This window comes from Nyctereutes procyonoides, unplaced genomic scaffold (genome assembly GCF_905146905.1).
Source record: "Nyctereutes procyonoides isolate TBG_1078 unplaced genomic scaffold, NYPRO_anot_genome, whole genome shotgun sequence".
Classification (NCBI taxonomy): Eukaryota; Metazoa; Chordata; class Mammalia; order Carnivora; family Canidae; genus Nyctereutes; species Nyctereutes procyonoides.
This window is the reverse complement of record NW_026575035.1, coordinates 4,535,243-4,547,661: the sequence shown is the minus strand read 5'-3', so window position 1 is coordinate 4,547,661 and position 12,419 is coordinate 4,535,243. Positions and strand designations below refer to the sequence as shown.

General features: G+C 46.7%; 1 protein-coding gene across 1 annotated transcript in view; it reads left to right on the top strand.

Moving 5' to 3' along the window:
* Window positions 1–12,419, top strand: part of ZFHX4 (zinc finger homeobox 4) — a 180,053-nt gene that overhangs the window by 162,330 nt on the left and 5,304 nt on the right. Inside the window, exon 10 of the mRNA XM_055318424.1 lies at window positions 328–5,751. Within this exon, the coding sequence (XP_055174399.1) occupies window positions 328–5,751 (5,424 nt within the window). The remainder of the gene's footprint in view (window positions 1–327; window positions 5,752–12,419) is intronic.

Here is a 12,419-nt window from a genome sequence, read left to right as displayed (position 1 = left end):
TTATTCACCTTTACATCCCCAGCACCCAGTACAGTGCTTGGCACACAGTAGTTGCTCAATAAGTATTTCCGCAAAGATTCAATTAGGGCCGCCTCGGTGGCTCAGTCGGTTAAGCGTCCAACTCTTGATCTCAGCTCGGGTCTTGATCTCGGGTCGTGAGTTCAAACCCCACGTTGGGCTCCACGCTGGGCACGGAGCCTACTTCAGAAAGAAAGAGAGAATTGATTTAGCAGAAATCTTTAGAGTTTCCTACTTACTATATTTATTGGCATTTAAGCAGTAGGCTTTCTTCCTGTAAGTGACATATTTGTGCTTTCTTCCGCACAGGCGAAAGTCCAGTGGATGACAAAAGCATGGCAGGTCTTGATGATTCAAAGGCTAGCGTGGAAATAAAGAGCGAGGAGCAGAAACCAACTAAAGAACCCATGGAAGTGTCAGAATGGAATAAAAATAGCAGTAAGGATGTGAAAATCCCTGACACCCTACAGGATCAGTTAAGCGAGCAGCAAAAGAGGCAACCGCTCTCCGTGTCGGACCGCCACGTTTATAAGTACCGCTGTAACCACTGCAGCTTGGCTTTTAAGACTATGCAGAAGCTTCAGATACATTCCCAGTATCATGCGATTCGGGCCGCGACGATGTGTAACCTCTGCCAGCGTAGTTTCCGTACATTCCAGGCTTTAAAAAAACACTTGGAAGCAGGCCACCCGGAGCTGAGCGAGGCCGAGCTTCAGCAGCTGTATGCCTCCTTGCCCGTGAACGGCGAACTGTGGGCAGAGAGCGAAACGATGGCACAGGACGACCACGGCCTAGAGCAGGAAATGGAGAGAGAGTACGAGGTGGACCACGAAGGGAAGGCAAGTCCTGTAGGAAGTGATAGTAGCTCAATCCCGGATGACATGGGCTCTGAACCAAAGCGGACCTTACCTTTCAGAAAAGGGCCAAACTTTACGATGGAAAAATTCCTTGACCCATCGCGCCCGTATAAGTGTACAGTGTGTAAAGAGTCGTTCACCCAGAAGAACATTCTCTTGGTCCATTATAATTCAGTGTCTCATCTGCATAAGTTGAAAAAGGTCTTGCAGGAAGCCTCCAGTCCCGTTCCTCAAGAGACCAACAGCAGCACAGACAACAAACCCTACAAGTGCAGCATCTGCAATGTCGCGTACAGCCAAAGCTCCACGTTGGAAATCCACATGAGGTCCGTGCTCCACCAGACAAAGGCGCGCGCTGCCAAGCTGGAGCCGAGCGGCCACGGGGCTGGTGGGCACGGCATGGCAGCAAACAGTAGTCCCGGCCAAGGGATGTTAGATTCCATGAGTCTAGCGACCGTCGGCAGCAAGGAGAGCCACTTAGATGCCAAAGAATTAAATAAAAAGCAAAGTCCGGACTTAATCTCTGCCCAACCTCCGCACCACCCGCTGCAGTCACCAGCACAAATTCAGATGCAGCTCCAGCACGAGTTGCAGCAGCAAGCTGCGTTCTTCCAGCCTCAGTTTCTAAACCCAGCCTTTTTGCCCCATTTCCCTGTGACCCCCGAAGCACTGTTGCAGTTCCAGCAGCCTCAGTTTCTCTTCCCCTTCTACATCCCCGGCACGGAGTTCAGTCTGGGGCCGGATTTGGGCTTGCCGGGCTCGGCCGCGTTTGGAATGCCCGGCATGACGGGAATGGCCGGATCCTTGCTGGAAGACTTGAAGCAGCAGATTCAGACCCAGCATCACGTCGGCCAGACTCAGCTCCAAATCCTGCAGCAGCAAGCACAGCAGTACCAGGCCGCGCAGCCCCAGCTGCAGCCCCAGAAGCAGCCGCAGCCGCAGCCGCAGCCGCAGCCGCAGCCGCAGCCAGCCGCGAGCAAGCTGCTGAAACAGGAGCAACCGACCCTCGCCAGCGCCGACGGCCCCGTCTCGAAGGACGTGCCCCCGTACAAGGAGGCGGAGGAGGCTGCGGAAAAGCAAGAGAAGCCAAAGCAAGACTATACAAGCGAGGGGGAAGGACTCAAAGAAAGCAGGGACACGAAGAAGCAAAAAGCCCTAGAACCATGCATCCCGCCGCCCCGGATCGCTTCGGGGGCCAGAGGAAACGCGGCCAAGGCCTTGCTGGAAAACTTCGGGTTCGAGCTGGTCATTCAGTACAACGAAAACAGGCAGAAGGTCCAGAAGAAGGGCAAAAGTGGGGAAGCCGAGAGCACTGAGAAGCTGGAATGCGGGACGTGCGGCAAGCTCTTCTCCAACGTCCTGATCCTCAAGAGCCACCAGGAGCACGTGCACGGGCAGTTCTTCCCCTACGGCGCGCTGGAGAAGTTCGCCCGGCAGTACCGGGAGGCCTACGACAAGCTGTATCCCATCGCGCCCGCCTCGCCAGAGACGCCCCCGCCGCCGCCGCCGCCGCCCCCGCCGCCGCCGCCGCCGCCGCTGCCCGCCGCCCCCCCGCAGCCGCCCCCCCTGGGGCCCGGGAAGCTGCCCAGCGCCGGGCCCGCGCCCCTGCAGGCGCCCCCGCCCACGCCCCCGCCGCCGCCGCCGCCCCCGCCGCCGCCGCCGCCGCCCCCGCCGCCGCCCTCGGCGCCCCCGCAGGTGCAGCTGCCCGTGTCCCTGGACCTCCCGCTCTTCCCGTCCATCATGATGCAGCCCGTGCAGCACCCCGCGCTGCCGCCCCAGCTCGCCCTGCAGCTGCCCCAGATGGACGCGCTCTCGGCCGACCTCACGCAGCTCTGCCAGCAGCAGCTCGGGCTCGACCCCAGCTTCCTGCGGCATTCCCAGTTCAAACGGCCGCGGACGAGGATCACAGACGACCAGCTGAAGATCCTGAGGGCCTACTTCGACATCAATAACTCGCCCAGCGAAGAACAGATCCAGGAGATGGCAGAGAAGTCGGGCCTGTCGCAGAAAGTCATCAAGCACTGGTTCCGGAACACGCTCTTCAAGGAACGACAGCGGAACAAGGACTCGCCCTACAACTTCAGCAACCCTCCCATAACGGTCCTGGAAGAGATCCGGATCGACCCGCAGCCCTCCTCCTTAGAGCACTACAAATCGGACGCGTCTTTCAGCAAAAGGTCCTCCAGGACGAGGTTTACGGACTACCAGCTGAGGGTCCTGCAGGACTTCTTTGACACAAACGCCTACCCGAAAGATGACGAAATAGAGCAACTGTCCACCGTTCTCAACCTCCCCACGCGGGTCATTGTTGTGTGGTTCCAGAACGCCCGCCAGAAGGCACGGAAGAGTTACGAGAACCAGGCGGAAACGAAAGACAGTGAAAAAAGAGAACTCACCAACGAGCGGTACATTCGGACGAGCAACATGCAGTACCAGTGTAAGAAGTGCAACGTGGTGTTCCCCAGGATCTTTGACCTGATCACGCATCAGAAGAAGCAGTGTTACAAGGATGAAGATGACGATGCCCAAGACGAGAGCCAAACCGAAGACTCCATGGATGCCACCGATCAAGTAGTGTACAAGCATTGCACGGCGTCCGGCCAGACGGAGGTGGCCAAGAGCTCCGCCGCCCCGGCCGCAAGCTCTGGCTCCGGGACCAGTACCCCCCTGATTCCGTCCCCCAAGCCAGAACTTGAGAAGACCTCTCCGAAACCTGAGTATCCCACAGAAAAGCCAAAGCAGAGTGACCCCACTCCCCCTTCTCAAGGCACCAAACCAGCCCTGCCGTTAGCATCAACGTCCTCAGACCCACCGCAGGCCTCGGCGGGCCCGCCGCCGCAGCCACAGCCACCACCCAAACAGCCCCAACTCGTCGGAAGACCTCCCTCGGCCTCTCAGACCCCGGTCCCTTCCAGCCCACTGCAGCTTTCCATGACTTCCCTCCAGAACAGTCTACCTCCACAGTTACTACAATACCAATGTGATCAGTGTACAGTTGCCTTCCCAACTCTGGAACTCTGGCAGGAGCACCAGCACATGCACTTCCTTGCTGCTCAAAACCAATTCCTTCACTCTCCATTCTTGGAAAGGCCCATGGACATGCCCTACATGATCTTCGACCCCAACAACCCGCTGATGACCGGACAGCTGCTGAGCGGTTCCCTCCCGCAGATGCCCCCCCAGACCGGCTCGTCCCACGGCACACCGCCCGCCCCAGTGGCTGCTTCCCTCAAAAGGAAACTGGACGACAAGGAAGACACGGCCTGCAGCGAGAAGGAGGGAGGGAACAGTGGCGAAGACCAGCACCGCGATAAGCGCCTGAGAACCACAATCACCCCGGAACAGCTGGAGATACTCTATGAAAAATACTTGCTGGACTCCAATCCCACCAGAAAGATGCTGGATCACATTGCACGTGAGGTGGGGCTGAAGAAGAGAGTGGTGCAAGTGTGGTTCCAGAACACACGAGCTCGAGAGAGGAAGGGCCAGTTCCGGGCGGTGGGCCCGGCCCAGTCCCACAAACGGTGCCCCTTTTGCCGAGCCCTGTTCAAGGCCAAGTCGGCCTTAGAGAGCCACATTCGCTCTCGGCACTGGAACGAAGGCAAGCAGGCCGGGTACAGCTTGCCGCCGAGCCCGTTGATCTCAGCCGAGGATGGGGGAGAGAGCCCTCAGAAATACATTTATTTTGATTACCCGTCTTTGCCATTAACCAAAATCGATCTCTCAAGTGAGACGGAATTGGCTTCCACCGTGTCAACACCGGTCAGCAAAACGGCAGAGCTGTCGCCCAAGAACCTTTTGAGCCCTTCCTCCTTTAAAGCAGAATGTTCTGAGGACGTGGAGAATTTGAACGCGCCGCCTGCCGAGGCAGGGTATGATCAAAACAAAACTGATTTTGATGAGACATCGTCGATTAACACAGCGATCAGTGACGCCACGACGGGCGATGAGGGCAACGCTGAGGTGGAAAGCGCCACGGGGAGTTCCGGAGACGTGAAGCCAGCCCTGTCTCCCAAGGAGCCCAAAACTCTCGACCCCTTGCCAAAACCCGCCACCACGCCCACCACGGAGGTCTGCGAGGAGAAATTTCTCTTTTCCCTCACCAGCCCCTCCCTCCATTTCAATGACAAGGATGGTGACCACGACCAAAGCTTCTATATCACCGACGACCCCGACGACAATGCTGACCGCAGTGAGTCCTCCAGCATAGCCGACCCGAGTTCCCCAAATCCCTTTGGCTCCGGCAATCCTTTCAAGTCCAAAAGCAACGATCGACCAGGTCACAAGCGGTTCAGAACCCAGATGAGCAACCTCCAGCTCAAGGTTCTCAAGGCTTGCTTCAGCGACTACCGAACTCCAACCATGCAGGAATGCGAGATGCTGGGCAATGAGATCGGTCTGCCCAAACGCGTGGTCCAGGTGTGGTTCCAGAATGCAAGGGCGAAGGAAAAGAAATTTAAGATTAACATAGGGAAGCCTTTCATGATTAACCAGAGTGGAGCAGAAGGCACCAAGCCAGAGTGTACCCTCTGCGGGGTCAAGTACTCTGCCCGCTTGTCCATCAGAGATCACATTTTCTCCAAACAGCACATTTCAAAGGTGAGGGAGACCGTTGGGAGCCAGCTTGATCGGGAGAAAGATTACTTGGCTCCGACCACCGTCCGGCAGCTGATGGCACAGCAAGAACTCGATCGTATAAAGAAAGCTTCGGACGTGCTGGGCTTAGCGGTCCAGCAGCCGAGCATGATGGACAGCGGCTCCCTCCACGGCATCAGTCTGCCAGCAGCCTATCCAGGACTCCCTGGCCTCCCTCCGGTTCTCCTCCCTGGAATGAACGGTCCATCCTCCTTGCCCGGATTTCCACAGAACTCAAACAGTAAGTCATTTCAAGGAGAGTCAGTCTAATTAATTCATTAATAGTAGGCAGCCGATCACGTGTAACCAAGAACAGGGTACGTTTGGATCTCTTTTAATCTCAGTAAGTGACACCTTTACCTTATTTGAAATCGATATTTTATTGGCTGCAATTAAGAACCAGGAAGTGAGTCCACCTGAACATACGCAGAAACAGAAACACTAGGTAGGTCATAGCAGTGTCTCAGAGTTATATTGATTATTTATATCGGTACATCCTTATGTCGTAGAGGTATTCCTTTTATATAATTATTTTAATACTGGTTTCAAATGGCATTTTAGCACAAACATGTGGCATAATATTCAATATACATATTAATAAAGCAAAGCATTAAATAATACATCTTTTGGATCTTAATTTATGTTCTTCCCAAGGAAAAAGTTTGTTTGTTTTGGGTTTGGTTTTCCTCCTCCTCCTCCTCCTCCTCCTCCTCCTCCTCCTCCTCCTCCTCCTCCTCTCCTCTCCTCCTCCTCCTCCTCCTCCTCCTCTCCTTCTCCTCCTCCTCCTTCTTCTTCTTCTTCTTCTTCTTCTTCTTCTTCTTCTTCTTCTTCTTCTTCTTCTTCTTCTTCTTTTCTCCTTCTTCTTCTTCTTCATCTTCTCCTTCCTATTTCCTCTTCTTCTTCAGTGACAGGAAGTTCAAAAGTTAAGGGCCCCCTAGATAGAGGAATTCACCTACATTACACCTAGCAGATAATAAGCTTATGTTCAAAGCTTAACTTCTAAAAATAAATATGACCTCTGTGATCATTTGCAATTTAGCATTGCTATAAGATTTTGATTTTTAGAGCTCCCATTGTTACTTGGTACTTCAATAAATTTATAATCTTAGAAGCATATTTATATTAATCTATGACTTCCTACCCCCATCTCCACCCCAGGTCTATAATTAAGTCATAACTAAATTGTAAAGCTGTTTGAAGCAACCCCAGATGATAAATCTGGTTCCTTTTTTTTTTGATGAATCCAATTCTGTGTTCATCAAGAGAAATATAATTTATGCAGTGTAGATTTTGTGAATAGAGGATAGGCATCCAATTATATTGGGTTAAAAAAATTGAATACAGTGAGCGAGGCAATCACACAGCCAAACATGTAACAAATGTCGTATGTTTTATATGTTATACATAGAACATTACATATTATGCAAAGTAGAAAAAAGGATTCTCTTATAATTTCTTCCTTCAAGTTTTATTTTTCAAATTAACAGCATTTAAAAAAAAAAAAAAACAGGGCAGCCCCAGTGGCTTAGCCGTTTAGCGCTGCCTTCGGCCCAGGGCGTGATCCTGGAGACCCCCGACATGGAGCCTGCTTCTCCCTCTGCCTGTCTCAGTCTCTCTCTCTCTCTCTGTCTCTAATGAATAAATAAAATATTAAGAAAAAAAACACAGAAATAAGAAAACACCAGTGATGTTTTTTACCTTTTCACAAGGAAACTTTGACGTTATTTAGAATGAACTAATTACATGTATCTACAGAGTTTCCAAAACACACAAAGCTTTTCTAATTTTCACAAATTAGACTTTTGCATACATTTCAGACTTTCCAGTTTCAACTTTCTCTTCTAAAAACCAAAGTTGCCATGTCAGTGGTAGGAAGGTCCTCCTATTTTAACTTTTAGCGTGGGAGATATGAAAGAAAACAATGGTATCAAATGGCCCTTTGACCACGACTAGCTCCTCGGGATCCTCCTTTCCAGAATGACTAGTTGACATTAGAGAGAAGCAGAGTAGACCTACACACGTAAGGAATGTGCCCAAGAGCAATTCTGCAATGGCCCTTCCCTTAACTATCATACCAACTACCTTGCCCCTAAGTAATATTCTGGGCTTAATTATCTGGATATTCTTGGGGCCTCAAAATGTTAAAGCTACAGTTGCATGATTTGTCTCTACATTTAAATCAAGTCGGACATAATTATTTTAAGAATAATGTGGTGCTTTTTTTTTTTGCAGATGAATGTGTTAATCTTCCACTCCCACTTCACATGTCACTGTGATTATTGACACATAGAAAAATGTCTTATGTGGAAAAGCTTCTATGATCAGTTACATAAAATCGAGATTTTCCACATAATGTCTGATATGGAAAAAGCCCTATGGACAGCTATGTAAAGTTTACAGCTATGTAAAATTCAAAATAAAATATTATGTAAAATAAGTAAAATCTGATACTTTACATCTGCTAAGAACAGTTTAAGTATCTATGCCTTTAATCTACAAGTCTGCTTTAATTGATGCAGCCCGTGTAGTCACCCTTTTCAGTGGCAGCCAGAGCATCTGGTTTTTCTTTCTGCTGGGTAATGGGTCCTTCGCTGACTGCCCTTCTGGTCCATTACCCTAAAACCAGCACGCAGATGGCTTGCATGAGAGAAAGTGAGAACGGAAGAGGGAAATGTTTATGAAATACTTAAATAACCTAACCTTTCTTCTCATTCAATTCAACATAGATATTATTTGTATCCTTTCCCTACCCCAAAATGTGGGCTCTGTTCGTAAGAGTTTCAAAAAGATGCTGGAGGCCTCTCTTCAGTGAGCAGTATCTACAGATGCATCAGGTGTTGAGGAACTCGGGCTTTGAATCTGTTGTTTATTCAATCATAGACCAAGACAGACCAGAGAATGATGCAAAGAGAAAAGGTCTGTGAACGTACCTACTAGAATTTGCAATTTCTCTTGAATCCGTTCTTTGTCTGTGATAGATTTTCAACATTAACACAGAGGAGGTACCAGCAGGACCTGGTCTGAGAGCCACACTTCCAGTTCACATCCTTTTTAGGCTAATTTACCTGTAGTGGGTAATGCTGAGTCTTTTAATTATCTCTATCTCTATGAGATAGAGTGGAGCTGTGGTTCTCCATCCTTCTATCCTCACCTTTCCGCCGGGTTCTTTCTTCCCAAACAAATATCTCCTTTGCTTTCTGGGAGAAGTAGACTTACTAGCCAGGTGAAATCAAAAGGAGAAAAAATGCTTTCTAAGTAGCATATATCTATCTGTGTTTCTCCCATGCCCTGGGCTCTTGCCACAACTTGATATATACAGGAATAAACTTTGAGAATATGACATGTTCATCTTGGGCCCACTTTAATGGGATTTATTTATAGAAAAGCCTTCATTTTAAAGATAACCCATCCCTTTGAAGGTAAATCTGAGAGGGTTGATCCTAAGGAAATCCCAGAAAAGGGACTCCATTGGATATGAGATGTGCCATAAAGTAATGTCTGATTCCAAAGGCTACACGCCAAAATTGGTTTAAATTGCAATGTACGTGTTCAGTTTTAGTATTTATCAACCTCTAAATTTTCTGGCTGAATCACCCATTTTATTCTGTATTGGGTGGAATGGCTGTTCTGCTTTACCAGCTTTAAGACTTACCTTGCTTCCAACAAATCTTCAAATCATTTCGTCTTTCAAGATCATAAGAAGGCCCTTTCGAGGGTAATATGCATCATGTGTGCCTATTTCCTGAATGATGACCCAGCCCTCTGTTCAGTAGTACTAATTACTATGACTCATTTGCTAATACAGTGAATAATTTTCCACTTTAAAAATTTCCACATTTGTCTTCTTCTCTCATGATCGTATGCAAAAAGGGCAAGTGGCAATAGGAAATCACGATACCGTACACCTGGAAAAATTGAAAAACTTTATGTTTACATTTAATGCTTGAGGGTGTTGGCTTCCTTTGGCATTTTGCTCAAGATGGATAGAAAACTAACTTGATTTTCTATTTTTAACTTATTTACTTTATCCTTTTAAGCAGTGTCTGATTTTTATATCTTCCATTAGTGTTTGGAAATACTGTCTAACCCAATTTCCTTAAACGGAATGTTAGAACATGCCTTTTGCATTTTTCTCATACTTCAGTGTAATTTACTAGCACATTTGGGGTAAATCTAGATAAGAGTCAGTCTTTCATAATTTTAGCACAATTGTCTTTGGCTCCATGTACATAATAAGTTTTATTTTCACCTCAAAAATAAATTGTCCCTCTGGGAGACCAAAATCAAGGAAACCTGAGAGAAAATAATGGTATCTAAGTTCATTGCGAGACTGGCGTTTTCTTCCAAAAGCGTAACTTTCGGGAATAGGCAGCTGTTTCAGGAGAATAAAACAAACAAACAAAAAATGATAACAGGAGATTATAGGAGATTATTTGTAGAATAAGTTTCCTCTTTCAGTGAAATGTCAATGAATCGGAGTAGGAGTTAGGGAGCAGGAACAAACAAACGTGTCTTTAGCACTATCCCTTGGTGACAGACGTGAAAATTGGACATGCATTTAGTTACAGTTAGCACCACTTTTTCTGTATCAGGATTACTGTTCAGTGTTTTCTCTGCTATTTCCGATTTTCATATATCTGCATCTCTTTTCCTAAAATTTTTACTTCATTGTTAATTATTTAACTAAGATGACTTATCAAGATATTGAATTCCTGAAAATCGCTGATAGTCTTTGACCATAGTGGTTAGGAATACCGTTGCAGTCTTCTAAAAATCTTCATGCCAGTCTGTCATATGGCCTCTGTATGGGAACTTGTAAACCTCAAGTGATGGGAAAGCCTGATTCAACAATTATGGATCCTTTTTGCTTTCTCACTACCATTGCTGGTTTCTGACCCTTTAGTTCCTTAAGATTTCTCACTTGAAATGACCATGTCAGAGAGATAAGTAAGCCAGCAATTTTCATAGACATGGTAGGCAAAAGCACTTAGGTGGAGGTGGTGCAATCGAGTATGAAGGCTAGTTGAACTAGACCTAGAACTAAGGTTGGCTTTATGAATAGGCAAAAGAAGCTCAGCACCAACATAGTATCATTATGGCAATGCAAGGAAGGTTCTTCGGTCCTTAGTAAAGCTCCTTCCACCTGAATCACTCATATCTGAAATTCTGTAGTTAGATATTAATACCTTTGACTTACTGAATTCTCCTCTGTTAAAAGGAAAGTAGCATAGAATATCATGAAATCAGAATACCAGCAGGAAGAAATCCCAAATTATATAATCTAAAATATATTAAGCCTTTTCAGAAATAAGTCTATTCTGAGGGGTGCCTGGGTGGCCCAGTTGGTTGAGTTTCCAACTCTTGATTTCCACTCAGGTCAAGATCTCAGGGTCCTGAGATGGAGCCCCTTGCCCCCACATTGGGCTCTGTATAAGCAATAAGCAAAAAGTTTGCCTGGATTCTCCTTCTCCCTCTGCCGGCCCCCAACTCCCACGCCATGCGTGCACATACACTTGCACATCTGCGCACGCTCTCTCTCTCAAATAAATCCTTAAAAAAAAAAGAAATAGGTATATTCAAATCTTTGGTTCTTTCTTGCAAATACAATTTTATAGAAAGGAAAGCGGAAAGAAGAAAGGCCTAGTAGTGTGTCCCCTTATTAGGGCAAGGAGTTGAGGGCTTGTGCCCCCAAAAGCAACTCCATTACTTCACAGTTTTCTTAGGGCTAGTCTATGTCCTGTGAATCTAAGGAGTCTAATCATACCAAATTGGGTTAAAGATTCAAGAATTTGGGGCAGCCCGGGTGGCTCAGCGGTTTAGCGCCGCCTTTGGCCCAGGGCATGATTCTGGAGGCCTCGGGATCCAGTCTCACGTTGGGCTCCCTTCGTGGAGCCTGCTTCTCCCTCTGCCCGTGTCTCTGCCTCTCTCTCTCTCTGTGTGTCTCTCATGGATAAATAAATAAAATCTTTAAAAACAAAACAAAACAAAAAAGATTCAAGAATTTATTCATTCATCCCTACTATTCCCCTGCAAATCTTAAGCAATTTTCATTTAAATGTTTTTCCAACGTGTCAGCCATTCTATAAAATGTGGATACTTGCTACCAGTTTCTCCTGGGCATACAATGTGAATTTTCAAGGTTTTTCTTTTCTTTTTTTTTTTTTTTTTTTTTTTGCATTTTGAATATTTGTATTTTTTTAGCTTTGGAATTGATCCAATTATAAACTTTGAGTGTCAGCTATAAAATTTAGTTTCCCCAAACTTCATCTCCCATTGAGTCACAGATTTCTCTCTGTCAAGTCACCAAACAGCTCTCAGACTCAATTTTAGTACTTAAAAAAAAAAATGGAGTTTTTAGCATCTGTCCCCATTACCATTGAGGATATTGGGGAACTATTCTGTAACGTGATGGAAATTACTTAGAGATTATCACTAATACAACTAAAGAAATTATTCCAAAGTAAATCAGGAAAGAGTTGGGTGTGGTGAGGTTACAAAGAAGATCAGCCAGTAATAAGCTAGGCTAATTGACAATAATATGATAATGATTAGGGTCAAACTGAGAGTGATGTTGAGGACTTGAGAGTATCTTGAATGCTAAGCCTAAGAAAAGTTTTCTTACCTGGGTGAAGTCTAAAGTTTGTTTTCTAGCTAAAGAAGCCTGCAGTTTTTGTATCACTTGTCTGTCTTTGTTTCTTTCCTTCTTCTTCTTTCTTTCTTTCTTTCTTTCTTTCTTTCTTTCTTTCTTCTTTTTTTTTAACACTCAAGTGTTGCATTTAGCATAGAGGTAAGACTTTGAACAATATTAAGAGGTGGTTGTCTTAAATCTATGATCATTTTCTCCACAGCTATCCACTAATTTAAACTTGATTCACGTTCTCCTGGTTAATTCTTCCCTGTGCCCATGAG